General features: G+C 30.7%; 1 protein-coding gene across 1 annotated transcript in view; it reads right to left on the bottom strand.

Moving 5' to 3' along the window:
* Nucleotides 1-16,664, bottom strand: part of LOC129226973 (condensin-2 complex subunit G2-like) — a 57,841-nt gene that overhangs the window by 21,400 nt on the left and 19,777 nt on the right. Inside the window, exons 7-13 of the mRNA XM_054861602.1 lie at nt 14,973-15,067; nt 14,655-14,736; nt 14,419-14,505; nt 9,262-9,354; nt 5,745-5,870; nt 3,544-3,639; nt 1,398-1,481 (exon numbers count right to left, since the gene is read on the bottom strand). Of these exons, the coding sequence (XP_054717577.1) occupies nt 1,398-1,481; nt 3,544-3,639; nt 5,745-5,870; nt 9,262-9,354; nt 14,419-14,505; nt 14,655-14,736; nt 14,973-15,067 (663 nt within the window). The remainder of the gene's footprint in view (nt 1-1,397; nt 1,482-3,543; nt 3,640-5,744; nt 5,871-9,261; nt 9,355-14,418; nt 14,506-14,654; nt 14,737-14,972; nt 15,068-16,664) is intronic.

The raw sequence follows: 16,664 nt of genomic DNA, 5'->3' as shown, positions 1-16,664 counted from the left end.
AGTAAAGTATTTTTCAAAAACTTTCCTCAGTACAAAAAAAATTGAATAAAAATTCAAACGAAGTCGCTAAAAGGCATGAGCTTTTTCATCATTGAAAGAATCGTTTTGTAATAATTCTTCCAGTCGTCAAATCACTGCTTTGAAGTTATAGAGAAATAATTTTATGATTTTAACTCTTGAAGACCATTTTGTGTCACTCCGAGCTTGCATAATTATACGCATAACAGGTATTTGTTAGTATGTTTTGTTTTTTTTTTTAAATTCAATAATCACATGCATTTTTAAGAAGTTTTTTTGAAAGCATATAATGCATTGAGCAGCTGAAACGTGTTTCTAGCAGAAGAAAGCGGTGGACACTCATTAAATAAATATACATTAAAAAATGAGCGTAAAGTGAATGTAAAACATCAAGAAATTTTCTTGTGAAAACCATGCAGCCACACCACTTTGCACGAGCCTGTCATATTGGACATACCATCGTTACACTGGGCACACAAGTATGAAATATTTAGCCTATATGAGAAAATGTCTTCTTTAGTTAATGAAATTAACCATGGTTCTCTATCAGTTTTCTCTGTTCTGAAAAGGCCAGAAAATACTTCAAGAATTCCTAAGTCATTATCCAAATAACGAAAAACACTTTTTATAGTCTGGGAATGTGTCGAATTTCATCAAATAGTTACTGAGAACCAGCGAGATTTCTTTTAATGAACATTGATTTCTGACTTACATAAATTGAATTCACCCATTTTCTATCATTCAACGCAAAAAATTTGGGGGTGCGACCGCCCCTTCTTGACCCCTTTATTTGCCGCCCCTGGGTGTCAAGTCATCTTCTACTTAGGAAAACGTGTATCTCACATAACTTATTCTTAATTGTATTTGAATACAAATTCAATTTGTTCTGCTTAGTACGGCTATTTGGAAAATTAAGTTAAGGTGGATCTTAGAGCTTAGACATTCCTTATCAGAGTGTCTATAATTTAAATTAATATATTAAATTTTTTTCTCTTTAGCTCTCTTGAAAACTCTAAATTTCACTACTTCTACTCTTTTCTTTGTCAAAGTTAACTTGCTTCTTTATTTTTAATTTTAGCCGTAAGGTCCTTGCTTAACCATTTGCACTCCCTTTTGTTACCTCAAAACAAGTCTAAAACATTTTCTGCAGTCTGCACTACAGCAATTTTGGTACCCTGGGCATTGTTCTTCAGCAAGATTTCCAACATATTAATTGGAATTTAAAACATTTACAAAAACATTTTAATAAAATGAACATGCACTACACAGTTATACAGAATCAAGGGAATAACATACTGCTTTCATTTTCTCTTTTGTTTTAAAAGTTCTTAAGATTAATTAAGGAAAAGATATTTAGCAAAATATGAAGAAAAACGTACCTTAGCAACTGCACATCTAACCTCAGCTGAAGAGGAATCATAGCAAAGGTCTTCAATAATAATCTTAAAGTAAGTCTTCAAAATCTGACAGAAGACATTCATTTTAATAATATTAGAGAAAAAAACACATAATACTTTTATTGAATAAAATTGTACAGAAAAAGTAGGTTTGATTTAACAGATAACTTTATGACTACAACTTTAAATCAGATTTTAAACACAATAAAGAATATCAGAACAGAAATGCAATGCGTATTTATGCACAACTCACTATCCGGTCAATTAGATAAACATTTAGTCAAATGCAGGATCTAATATTTATATTTCACAATTAAAACTATAGTAATTATAAAAACATGATGTTTGTATGATATAGTGTACTATATCATACAAACTATGATACTTTAACAATAAATATTTCTGCCAAAAACCAAATACTGTCAGCCTTGCTTAATAAGGTAATGGATAAACAAATAGCTTGCTTACAAGAATAAACCTTCCAGAACTATTTCCCCATAGACGCAATATTAAATATCCCTGCTTAATTCAATAATTTCCCTGAATATTCCAATTACACTTGCCTGCTTTTGCAAAAACTATTACTTAGTAAGTTTTTTAAAAATAATAATAAATCAATAAATATTTTTAAAAAAAAAAGCTGATAAATTTCTTTTGTTTTGAAGATGCTGAACAGCCATTTCACAATATTTTCCAAATATAGAGTCTGCAACACGGCACTTTTTTTGACATAACTATTTGATTTATTGTTTTATTAGAATATAATTTTATTTTGATTTGCCCTACCAGCACACAAACTCAAAATGAAATAATATGCTAATCAAACAGTAAATTTAATAGTTATAGCAAAAAAAAAAGTGCCATGTTGCAGACTCTACAGTTGGACAAAATACTGCGAAATGGCCATGGGAGCAAAAAATGGAGTGTTCCGTAAAGCTTTTGAATGTGAAGGTGACACTTCTCAAAGCAAAAACAACCAAAATATAGTCCCTTGGCCAGCGAACAATAGGCACTATGAAAATCAAAGTGGGGATTATAACATTTGTTATAATTTGAAAAAAGGTGTTCTCAAAGTACTTTGCGCAAGCAATCTCCCATTGTTGGCTTAGTCAAAAAGAAAAAAAAAAAAGAGGGAGGGGGGAGGGTAAAGTGTGATACCTAGGTGTATGACCCCGGATATAACAATCCACCTATTGTAGCGAACCTTTTCATTGGTCCCAACTGAACACCTCTGTTTTTGATATATTTTCAAATGCTTGTAATGAACTCTAAAAGATGTTGAATCAGCCTTAGCGATCCAAATTTTTTTAAAGTTTCAGTTTTTCATAGCCCTTGTCCCAGTTATGTTCCTTACCTTACCAATTTTTTCATAGGCCATGTTTACCAACAGTTACCCTTTTTTCACCAGAATACTACTGTCCAAACCACACTCCTCACATATTAATTCTCTGATGTTATTTTATTGTGAACTTTACACTGACCATAACTAAATCAAGGAAGCAAAAAAAAAAAAAAAAAAAATCGATGGATTAAGTTAAATATATTCTGATATTGGCATGCTGCGAGTCTATTTTCAATTTACAAGGGATTTTTCCTTCTTAAATTTACTCTAGTCACTATTTGGTAGAATTGTAATTCTAAGGCAGCTTTCAGTGTTTTAAGCAAATTTTTTACAACAGAAACCTAGATAAATAAGTTGTAGATTTGTTTACAATAATTGACAGAAAAAACAACAATACTGACATAAAAGCTCTTGCAAAGAAATATAACATTTTCTTTCCCATAGTATGGATAAATAAAAAGATACATTTCAATTGTTTGTAAATTACTGAATATAATAGTTAATACTAATATTTAACAAAATGTTATAATTTTTCACTTATAAATTGTGTAATAAAGACATTCATTATAGAAGTATCTCAGGAAGTGAGGACTTATTTTCGAAAAATCGGATGTAGCAAACCCTAGGTTATAATGATCTGCTATGCCAGTCTGCTGAAAGTTTGTTATTGCGGGGTTTGTAGATATTTTTGAAAAAAATTTGGTTCATTGAAGTAAAAGTAGCACAAGGGAATTTGATGGGCTCTTAAAAATAAAACATAATCAAATCTTTAAAAGGAAAAATTACCTCTTCAGGAAATAATTCCCAATTCACACTCATTGCAATGCAAAGTCCAATAACAGTTACAACACGAACATCAGCAACTTCATCAATCAAAAGGTCCTAAATTGGTAGAAAATTTACGAATGAACATGTACAGGAAACTACTAAATTAATAAAATGCTAATGAAATTTATTCTCATTATAATGATACATAATAATTCTAATATGGCATGCATACAGAAAATAAAATAATTTCATTGGATTTGATCCCTGTTAGGAAATATATGAAAGATGACATAGAAAGAGATGCTCTGAATAACTCCATACAAAAGAATTTAGACTCATTTACATCACATTTTAGTCAATTAAACTTTCCCGAACAGGCAGGTTTCTTTAGGCCACAAGTTTGACCTCATTAATCTGGGTTCCCACGACTTAGACCTTGAAATTAAACCCTCACATAATTCCTCATAAAAATAAAAATCCTCATGCGACTACACTTTAGTTGGAAAGTTTTTAACACTTTTGCGTCCAAAGCAATGAGGATAAAGTGAAATTTTAAATATAAATTTTTTTATTTCTCAAGAAAATGATTTAAAAAAAAAAACAATTTGCTACACATTTTAAGCTATTTTTATCAGTTTGCATAAGACATCCAATTCTGCTCTGCCAAAATTGTTTGTTGCTCTGCTTGTTTTTAAAAACTTAGGCACTTAAGCATCTTATCTACTTTGATTTTGTGAAGGACCAAATATGGCGACCATGTCTCTAGCTGAAATGTTGAAGCATCCATCACTTTTCCGGTCAAAAAACGATTTTCAAACGATCTTTGCCAATTTGTATTTTTTTATTTACTTATTTTTTCTTTCTTTCTTTTTGTTCTTTGGTAAAATTATCTGCAGGTCGCTGAAAAATCTGCGATGCACGTCCCGCAGTTTCTGCTACTGGGCTTCTATACATTAGATATAGAAGAAAGTAAAGATTCATTTAATAAGTGACCACAAAAGGACAAGTCTAAAAACCACTTTTTAAGTTTGGTAGTTAGGAGGAATGGGACAGTTGCGATTTATGTTGGAATGAAATATGAAAAATTATTTCTAGCTAGCTTGGTAGATGTAGCAGATTATCACCAAGCAAAAGTCTGAAGCTCCTACACCTGAAATCAGCCACAATTACATTTAACAGTTTATTTCATTCATGTCAGACTACAGCCTATATGTCCCCTTAGCTTCAGAGGAGACTCTACAAAGCAGTGCAGTTATGTGTCAGAATGCAACATGGCTAAAGCTAAAATATGCTCATTATTAATTAGGTTTGCTTATCAATCATTGCTTTCAAAGTTTTAATTAAATATCATATTTTCTATTTTCAATATTTATTCAGATATTATTATGTGCAAAACATCCTCATAAATTTAAGCTGTCTGTCTATAGATTTTTCAAACAATGATTTTGTGACATGTTTGTAACCTTTCAAAAATATTGATGCATATATACAGCATAACATTTTTCAAGCAAAAAATAATGATATCTACAAAAATTATGCTCTGTGGTAGAATTTATACATTAATATATTTATGTTTGCTCTAAACATATTTACGGAAAGAAGAACCAATTCTGAAATTAGAGCTTACAATGCACTTGAACTTAACATGTGAAATAAAAAAGTGATACCTATGTCAGAGAGATATTACAGCCTTATAAGAATCTCAAAATCTGGGTCATTCGAAAAAAAATAGTCACAAAAACTGAATATTACACAATCTGCAATAGCAAAAATTTTGTGCCTATCCATATATTTTTTTACATTCATGATCAATTTTCAAATTTTTGACTTTTTCAGGACTTAAGAGACCAGACGCAGCATATCATTTTAAAATCATCAATTTTACACACCATATCATTTGCACATTTTTATACTATTTCACAATAGATTCGATTTTTATATATTCCACTGTAGTTCACTCCACCCATAAATAAGAAATTCAAAGGAATTAATTTTATCTTTTGTGAAGGCTCTTTTGCTGTTAAGCTTCAATTCCATCTCATTTTTATGAGCTGTAGTATTCTACTTTCAAAAGGTAATTTGAAACTAAAAATAACTTTTAAAAGAAGAGAACTGTTCAAGAAAAAAGCTATGTTAAAACACTATCTCACTATCATATATGTTAAGCTATCAAACATAATAAAGTTCTGTGAAGATAATGCTACACAGAAGTTACAAACCTTGATCATGAGCAGTTGTTCATTTAAATGAAGATCAGTTGCAACAACACCCATGTCAGGATTGGCAATTGGAAAAACATCAAGAAATAACTGGGTAGCATTTGCACGAGTTCTAGGATCGTAGTTCTAAAAAATTATAACAAATAAATTAATCACAGCATATAACACAGGGTATCAGAAAATAATTTTGAAAAAACAAGTGTCCAATGCTAAATTCAAAAGATTTTTTAAAAACAAAGCATGAAAAAAATTGAATGATACTTTTAGTATTGCTAACGTTTTGACACCAAAATGACTTTTACTTTTAAAAAAATTAAAAAATTCAAACAAGAAATGCAAATTTTCAGTACACAACATTCTTTACCAAGAAAGTTAGATTAAAAATGTACATACAAAAAAAAAAAGCATATTTACTCACTGTTATTTAATGAAAAAATCCTTTCACACCCCTCCCCTCCACACTTTTTTTCTTTTTCTTTCATTCTTTCTGCATTTTTCTTTTTTTTCAAATGAAATTGGCTTCAGTCAATCGAAAGAAAGAACAGAAAAAAGAAGGAAAACATAAAAAAGGGCTGACAGCACTGTCATATCATCACATACACATCCACATACATACAGGGTGTTTGTTCCCTTTTAACCAGCAAGACCTTTATCTTCACAACCGTTAGTCCTAGATGTATACTTCCAATTATAAAAATGTTCAAAATCAGATGCAGAGTTACAATATTGAAAGTCTGAAGGAAAAATAAAAATGAGTCAAAAAAATACGAAATTTAACTTTTTATACAGGCCCTAGGTCCCCTAACTAATATTTAGAGAAATAATCTCCATTGAAAACTTACTAATTGTATTTCAAGTGTCTCTTATCCTTCATGTAAATAATTTATAGGAATTAAATTTTTTTGGCATTTATGTTACTATGCTGAATGTTTCTTAATCAAATTTTGAAAAAGGATTTAGTTTGCATAAGTACTGAACAATTGCTGTAGCGATTTAATTCAGCTTAAGTGATTGTTCTCATTTTCTTTCTATACTACTCGCAGATAAGTGCACTGCATATTAGTGTAGATCTTGATACAGTGGTTCATACACAAAATTGAATTTTTTTTTCAAGGACTTTTCAAGAATTAAAAGAGCTTTTTCAAGGATTGGTAAGAAATATTTGAAAGCGTGAACATTTTTACAATAAAAAAAATTAAAAGTGTCAAATTTAATTCCAGTTAATAAGTTTCAACATTAGACAAAATCTTTTACACCACTTTTATAAAAGATTCAAAATCAATATTTAATAGAGTGTAAGCAGTAAGGATCAGATTGACTACCAATGACCTAAAGTAACAACAAAAGTGTAATATTTCAAAGAAAATTTTAGAAGTAAATGTATAACAATGAGTAACTTAAAAAAAATCATATGTGATTTCAAAATTATGATCAAAAATAATAAAGGTAAACGTTGTAATCAGTAATTTAAAAAATATTACGAGTGATCAATGTGAATTACAAGTGGTATGAGCAATTCATGATGGAATTTTGCTATGATAGCCAGCATTGAGCAATTTAAATCAAATTGATTTAAATTGTGATTTTTAAAGATTTGCACTTCATAAGTCCAGAAAAATTAATTTGAAAAGCTGGAAGTACAAAGTATTTTTACTAGAAAAACCATAAACAAACAAATTTTAATTTTAAACAACCTTACCAAAAGAAACTAGTATGTTGTGGACATCACGAAGCTTTCTTCTATATGTTTCTTATGAATTCTGACCCCTTCCCATGCTTGAAGAAAAAGCAATATTCCCATAAAAAATAAAATTACGTACACATAAAAACCGCCCCAATTTCAGAATCATCGCAAAAGCAAAGCAAAGAGCGAAAATTGAAAGTTATTTTAAAAGCCTTGCTTGAATTAAATACAAATATTTTATTTGTTAGCAAGCATAAGATGGCAACAGTTAAAAATTTTGAATTGAGATAACATTTCCGATTATTTCCATGCAATTAAAATCACGAGAAATGTGCAGATGACAATATATTATGGTTTATCTTTTTTATTGTTGCACTGATAAAGCTATTTTTATTTGCAAGGAAAAAAAATCAACCCGTTATGGAGCGATTGGCACCAAAATTGAACCAACGCCTGTTTACATATGGATTCACATTTATTCCAAATTTCATCCAGAATGAAGCATTACTTCTTGAGATATGGCACTCACAATGGAAAAAAAAAAGAATGTTTGATTGCGGCACCCCCTTTTCAGCTGTTGATGGCAAAAAAAAAAAAAGAATCAGCTCTTATACCCTCTAAGGGCTACTTGTCAATAAATTTTTGTTTGATTCCGTTCATTATTTCTTGAAATACAGCAATCACAATTGACGACAGAAAACGTTCTATAGCTCAACCCTCATTTGAGCTATTGACACCAAAATTGAATCAGCACATGTACCTGTTAGGGGTGACGTATGGACCAAATTTTGTTTGATTCCGCCAGTTCCTTCCTTTGGAATAGCAAGCACACATAACTCAAAAAACATTCCATTGCTCCAACCCCCTTGGAAGAATTCGCACCAAAAACCAATGGGCACAAGTTCACATAGGGGCACATATGTGTATCAAATTTCGTTCGATTTCATGCGGTAGTTTTTGCTGTAGATCGGCCACAAAAAAAAATGGTCACACAGATACCTAATACACACAGAGACAGACATTTTCCAAAATAGTCGAAATGAACTCAGCACACCTCAAAACGTTCGAATACATCAATATTCAAAATTCGAAAATTTGCATGAATCCAATACTTTTTTCTATATATTAGATATAGAAGAAAGTAAAAAGAACGTTTCATATTGTTGTTAAATAAAGTAAATTGAAGCTGCAGAAAAATAAAAAAAAATATTATAGCAATAAAATTAAAAAGAAAAGAACTTGCAAAGGATATGAAACAAGATACTTCTTGATTTCTCCTGTCATTTGCATATTTTCAAATTGTAAACAATCTAGTTCAAAATTTTCCGAGTTTAGAGCTAATTCTTAACAGACAAACTTAACAGAGCTAATTCTTATCCAAGTAAAATTACAAACATTCCAAATTTCAGTAAACTTTTCAAATCCTAATCAATTGTAACTTTTATTAACAGAATAGTAAAAAAACAACAGGAAAGGAAGAATGAAAAGGAAAAGAAAACTTCAAAATTATGATAATATTCATAAATGCATTTTTCTCAATTCAAAAAGGAATTATGTAAGATTTACGGTATTTACTGAATAAAATTAAATAAGAAATTCCTTAGTTCTCACTATTGTGAAAATACTATAGTTTTTAGGGATGCAACACATTTAAAATTAACTTGTCCTTCCTTGTATAATATTATTCTACTTAATGATAGGAAACCTTTTTTTGAAAGGAGGTTTGAATTAAAGAAGTAATGCAAATACTTTTAAATTCCTATAAATAAATTGCTTCCACAGATCAGAAAACAAGAGCAGAAAAATTAAATTTTATTTAAAATAATCACTTACTCTCAAGTATCGCCAAAGCAACGGTTGATACAAATTATAAAGCATGAAGGTGACATAAGTTTCCTTTTTATGTAAATGTATTTGGTTCATCAACTGAAATGAAAAAGTCATCAGTAAATAAAAATATTCTACCTTTATATAGTCTTAGTAAAAACACAACATGTTATCAGGCACAGTAATCATAACTAAAATATCAAAATACAAACACATGTACCAATTGCTATCAAAAACTATTTCGAGTGATAATAATTAAACTTGCATTTACAAAAAAACAAATTTTGAATAACTGATCTGCATACAATTGTATATATTAACACGTGTTAAAAAATCGGACATTGTAATCTATGCCTATGTTAATTGCTATCGCTTTTACATAAATTTTACCCCCCCCCCCTTTTTTTTTCCCTCCTCAATCAACAGAAATACAAAGGAAAATCCTGACAAGTAGCTTCCGGGAAAACAAGCTCCCTTTTTATCGGGAAAGCAGAAGAATTTTTCTCCCTGTTTAGTTACACAAAAAACTTCACTCTAAATGGTCACACATTTTAGAGATAGAGAAAAAGCGCAATGATTTAACTGTCAAGGAAAAAAATGACATTTTAAAACGTTTTGACAATTTAACCGTGATGAGTTACGGAAATGCAGCAGAACAATTAAACATCTCTCAGCCATTACTTTGCAAGTTACTAAAAATAGTAACAAGAGTAAAAACAAAAAGAAGCTAAATGAAAATTTAAACAAGCGAAACCATGGTGGAAAAGATGGTGAAGTTGAATCTGCTTTGAAACTGGTTTGCGAATGTCAGGGAAAAAAGGATGCGCGAGAATATGGTCTTTAATGCAACAAAAGCAGAAAAGCAAACTTTTAAAAGGGATAAAGAAGACTTTTTAGCAACGGACAGATGGTTTAACCAATGAAAAAGAGAGCTATTTCATTCTGCTAATTTAGTAATTTATAATTTAAAACTGCGTTCAGTTGAGTCATTGTAAATTTAATTTTCCATTGTAAAAATCAAGGCTTCTTAATTGAAAAAAAAATCATCATTTAGTGTGTCCTGGATTATATTTAGTTACTGTTGTCAATCGGTTATTGTCATCAAATCATATTTGTCTCAAATTGATCACATTAAGTGGCGCTTACTGTATTCAGAAATTGGCTTCTGAAAAACAGATGGATTTGATAAAAGAAGCATTAAGGAATGATAACGACTATTGTTTTTTAATTTTCTTTCATTTTCCATGATTCCTCCAGCTATTTACAAACTTTAAAAAAGTTTTGAAATTTTTAATGTGTTGTGGCTGGTGAGAAATTTTTTAATTTAAGGTGCGGCCTCAGGTCCAAAAAGGTTGAGCAACACTGAGATAGAACATATTAATGTGACTAATAACTAGGGTTACCAGACTGTCCTAACTTTTCCAGACAGTTTGAACAAGAAAAACCTCTGTATTTAAAGATGAAAATCCAAAAATGAAAGTACCACAAAAGCACTCAATTTTTCGAGGCTTTAATTTTAACGATTTTTATCAGCCTTTCATAATTGCGAAAGTTGAAGCCTCACCAAATGCTCCAAATTTACATATTTATTAGCAACTTTCGGTTCAGTTCATATAAAATCTTGTTTAAAAAAAAGGAGTATTTTTGGGATATGCATTTAACACTAAGGGTTTTCGTATCTGGATTCCCGAAAACGACAAAATTTTTGAAAGTATAAATGTAAACTTTAATGAAAATGTTTACTACAAAGAAGATTTTAATAATGTATCAGAGAGTGATTCTAGTGGAGCTGTGCTGGATCCCTGTCTTAAATGGTCAAATATTCAATCAGATTCTGAGAGTTCAGAAGATGAATTGAATTCCGAATCAGATCATGGAAGTGAAAGCCATAGTACGCCGTCTCAATTCTTATCTTCTGAGAGTGAAAGTGAGACGAGCGGGGATGAATCAGATTTGAATTCTGACTTGAGTGAGAGCGGGGAAAACTCACCATGCGCCCAGCTTCGTGAAACTGAATGGGTGAGAAAAGCAATCCCAAGGTCAGATAAATCTCGTACTGATATTTATTTTCATGAGAAACATTCTTCTGAACGATTGTGTTCTTTAAATGACGTGGAAAAATATTGTTCTAAGAATTCTATTTTATTTCAAGCACATTTATTTCATTTTAATGACAAAAATTTATATCAAGATGAAATTTCTGATCAAACTGTTCATTCAAATGCATGTAACTTAAGACTAGATGGTGAAATTGTAATTACTAAGAATTACAAACAGGTTCTTAAGTCTAAGCAAAAGGACCAGTGGTTAGATTCCATGAGGGATGAATTAGAGGTTATGCATTCTAGAAAAGTGTGGGATTTAACATCTTTGCCTGCAAATGAAAAACCAATCGGATCAAGATAGGTATTAAATGTAAAGAGAGATGAAATGGGAAAAATTGTTCGGTATCATGGGAGACTTGTTGTCAGGGATAAGCACAAGCCCCGAATCATACAATCAGACTTTTAGTCCGACAATTCATTGGTTCGATTTTTCTTTTCCTTGAAAATATCAGAGGGTTGGTTCGATTTGCAGTGAGATGTAAAAAATGCTTATTTATATGCATTTCTAAAAGAATGCATCTATATGAAGCAACCACCAGGTTTTGCTATAAAAGGCAAAGAAAATCTAGTTTGTAAGCTAAATAAAGCAATTTACGGTTTGCACCAGAGCGGCCGTATGTGGTTTTTGAAATAAATAGTGTTTTATTGAAAATTGGTTTCACAAATTTGAAGAATGTAATTGTGTTTATATTTATAATTAATGTGTCATATTATTGTTGTATGTTGATGATAATGTTTTGCTTGCACGGAAAGAGGAATATTTAAATCATGTTCTAAATTTACTTAAAAAAGATTTTGACTTAAAAGTTCTCAGAAAAACGAAAAAAACTGTTAGGTATTGAATTTGAAAGAACTGAAAATGGTTTGAATTTGTTTCAAACTAAATACATTATTCAAGTTTTTGAAAAGTTCAAACATTTTAATTTTCCGATTTCATCATTGCCGATTTGTAAAGGAACTGTTTTTTCGGAATCAAACTGTCCTATTTCTGAAAACGAAAAACTTGAAATGTCAAAAATTCCTTATTGTAATTTATTGGGTTGTCTTTCTTTCATTGCGAGCAGAACGAGACCGGACATTTGTTATGCGGTCAATATCTTCAGTCAATTCCAGAGCAATCCTGGTGTCATTCATTGGATTGGTCTTTTGAAACTCTTGGGTTATGTTTTTCAAACAAAAGATTTAAAGCTTAGTTTAAATTGTAATAGCACTCAATTGATAGCTTTTACTGACACCGATTACGCAGCTAATTGGGATAACCGAACTTCACTCAAGGGGGGGGGGGATGGGGGCAGTTAATTTTGTTGGATAATGCGCTAATTGAATGATGAACCTTCAAAGAACGTTGTATTAGCTTTTGCACTATGGAAAGTGAGTTTATAGCCCTTTGTAAAGTGTCTAAAGAGCTTATGTGGTTTGACCATGTATTAAATGAATGTTTATGCTGGGAATCGTTAGAAAGAGTAAAATAAAATCTGTAATGAACATTGATAATTAATCGGCCATTGACTTTGTTATATCTCAGATTGAGAATCACCGTACAAAATATATCAATGTAAAATTATTTTTTGTTCGTGATTTGATTCAGCGGGACATTTTTACCGTAAAACATGTAAGCAGTAAATTCAACAGGGCCGATATTTTTACGAAGCCGCAGACCCGTTTTGAATTGAACCGTTTTTGCGAACAAATACTGCATTAATTTTTATAGTATCAAATTGTTTAGAATAATATTTTAGGGGTGTTAAAATATAAATATTTTTGTAACAACTTAATTTTGTTTTCGAATTTCTCATTAGTTTAATCTTTGAAAAGGAAGTATTTGATGAATGACAAATGATTTATTTTTGAAACTTGGAGTTTAAAAGATTTTTTCATTGGGGAAAATGTTTTTTTTTTTTTTTTTCATGTTAAAGATGTGCTCATTTTTTTCAAATATACTGTTTTAAGTATCTTTGAATTACAGTTTGACAAGATAGTTGTTGATGTGGATATGTTTGTCAGGACTTATAATTTACTCTTCAGACTTTTGACACCTGAATGCAAGAGAGACTTTGGAACTTAGTGATGAGCTTTAAGCTGCAGCTGCTGATGGATGTTGCTTAATATTGTTGGATATTAGATCCATACTTGTTTATTGCTAAATTGTTAAATATTTTTGTAAAAAATCAAGCCTAGATCTTTGTGGACTTTTTGGGAATTTTTTTTTTTAATATGTTAAATTGTATAAAATTTAAAGCTTAATATTACTGAATGAGAAGGGGGATGTGATAGACATTGATAAACGATATTCAACCGCATTCTCATTCCTAATGTAATGTAAGGTAAAATCCTCTTTATTTAAATTAGATTAACTTCTCAACTCTTTAAGCATGTGTAAAGTTTCAGTTTTAGGTTGGCATCCTTTGATGCCCAATCACATGCAAGAATACATAGTGAACAATTCCAATTGTTCTTTCTCTTTTTCGTTCGTCAGTTGTTACGTTTGGTAGGTGTTGGGGAGTTGTGAACTCCGCCTCCGCTTATGGCCAGGGTTTATTTTTATTAATTTGTTTTGTGAGTTTATTTATTTTAGTTTTGATGGAGCAATAAGTTTTTGGTAAGCTTTTAAACAAATTTCCAATGTTCATTTCTTCACATTGACATTAATTCTGTATCTTCCACTGGCATTGTATCATCTCTGCTTGTATAAGCATGTATCATTGTTGACTGACTTACGAACTTAGCCTTTCGGCTTTCCGTTTAAACATCGGAAGTTATCACAAACAACCAAACGTTTTTAGCCAATTGTGGTCAAAAGTTGAGACGAAACATTTATCCAGAACCCCCCCCCCCCTCCCCTCTTCATTTTGAAGGAAGTGACTAGATTTTGCCTGTGTAAATTCTGATACTCTAATATATAAGACGTCACAAAAATACACGCAAAAATGCAACACAAAATATATAACTACATGTACAAGAGACCAAAACATCAAAAGCAATAATGTTACACAGAAATCTCTGCACTCTCTCTCTTTTTAAAAGCAATGACAAGGTTTTTTTTTCATGAAGTACATACCTTTCGAACATTTGTTAGTAAGGTCTTGTTGTGCTTTGCATTGACGCCCAGCAACACAAGATCTTCTATGCAACTGATTTCCAAAACCTAAAGGAATTTTAAATTAATTTTATGAGATAAGAGAATATTAGCTACAAAAAAAAAGGGGGGGGAGATTTAAAAAATACTATGGTGAAATTGAATACAAAATAGTATTATCAACATACTCAAAATCCAGAAAAGAATTATATACATACATTTTTTAAATCTTCAGCGTTACTTTTCACAGCAAAAGACCATGCATTAAAATATATTTTTCCAAATGATGTGGCCATTTTTCTGAAAGAAAAAAACATTTGAAAAGTGTGCATATGTTTTGTTTTGTGCCTAGCCTTTACACATTTTAAACTAATAACAAATTTCAAAATTATTTTTGCTCTAATATTATCCGTTATTACTTAATCACAACCCCCCCCCCCCCCCAGCCCTCTTTATTTACAAAAATATGGTAGTTATCAATACATCAGAAAATAAAATACAAATTTGATAAATGATTAAATCATGCAAATACATACGCAGTACAAGAAGTTAAGCGGGACTTGATTGCAGCATGAATTTCAATAATATACATTACATCTAAGGTCAATGAGAGAGATATCACTTTCATTCCCTGTAGGAAGAAAATATTATTAGAAATAAAAAAAACTTTTAAGTCATTTAAGTTGAATATACCAAAAACAGTTACAAATTTTAGATTGGTGCCTACAATATACGAGAAAACTAAACATGAATAAAAAAAATATAAAAGATACAACAATGTGGTAGTTTGTTAATTTAGTTTAAATGCTGAAAATTACAACTACTTTTACTTTTTATAACGGAATAGTTTCTTTCAGATATTTCCGAGAGGTTTCTGATTTTCCCAATAAAAAGGCATATTAATTTTTATAGATCGAAGGCTAAATCTATTAACAGTAGAACTTCAAATATCTGAGTTAATTGGGTTGATTGGCTCGGATGACGGCAATCTCGGTTAGTAGGAACTTTGTATAAAAACTTGACAGGATCGCAAATTTTTTAATGTATTAGTTAAAAATACAATACAATATTTTTAAAAGATGAACAGACAAAAAGTAACGTTTTAGTTAAAAAACTGAAATGGAAAATAACTTGTAGTAAGTTTTTAAAAGTCAACTTTTTTTTTTTACAATACCAAGTTAAATACTGGAAGATGCATAAAAAAATATAAATTTCCGGAAAATAGTTTTATTTTGAAATTGAAAATTCATCATTTATTAAATTTATAATACATTTTTTTAAAGAAATGGTCTTCATTATTGGCTCGGTTAACAGAATCCTTGGTTAATTGAAGCTAGGTTAATCGAGGTCCTACTGTACTTTTTTTTTTCTCAAAAAATTTTTGTAGGAGGGTAAAAAAAAGTGCAACCTTCTTGAGAATGTTGCAGGGAACTTTTACTTTTTCAATCTCACCATCACTGTTCTTTGCAACTTTTCCTTAAAAAGTCAGCAGCAGATAAATTAACCAATCCACAAGTCGCAATGTTTTCATATACTTTGCAAGACTAGTTAGGACTTCAGTAGGAGCTCTAAAATTTTGCGAGTTATCTTCTGCTGCCTTGTAGGAATTTTATAAATACTGCATTTCCTACAAAAAAAAAAAAAAAAAAACTATGCTTTGTTTTTAAAATTAATTTTTATTTTTCAAGGGGGAGGGACAAGGGTGCCCATATAGGGGGCCAAGGGGGCTTGAGCCTCCTCCCTTAGAAATTAAAGATTAATATTTCCTTGCTTTCAGTACTTTTTTCTTTACAAAAATGTAAAAATTTTTCTTCTCCAGCCAATAATGAATAAGTTAAATTTCCTATTTCAATGATTCTAATCTGTCCTGAAGTTGGTTTTCATGGGGAAAATATCATACTAAACCATGGTTAAAATACCTAAGTCCCCTTACAATTTTGCATATAGGCGTCCATGGGAGGGGGGGGGGACTTTAAAATTAAACAGTGGTACATTTCCTTTGAAACTTTCCTGAAAGCATCAGAAATCGATGGTACAAATTTATCAAGACTCTAAATGACTGAATGTAATCTAATACATATGCTGATTGAGCTAAGGCTAGGTGCCTACAGGCAAAACCAATAATCTGGACCAGTGGTTGGAAGTAGCGCGCTACAAGTAGCGACGCTACTGTAGTAGCTACATTTTTGAGTAGTTAGTAGTGTAGCGCACTACTTTTTTAAAAAAGT

This window comes from Uloborus diversus, chromosome 7, assembly GCF_026930045.1.
Source record: "Uloborus diversus isolate 005 chromosome 7, Udiv.v.3.1, whole genome shotgun sequence".
Taxonomy (NCBI): Eukaryota; Metazoa; Arthropoda; class Arachnida; order Araneae; family Uloboridae; genus Uloborus; species Uloborus diversus.
The sequence above is the reverse complement of the archived record's forward strand: the minus strand, read 5'-3'. Positions and strand labels throughout refer to the sequence as shown.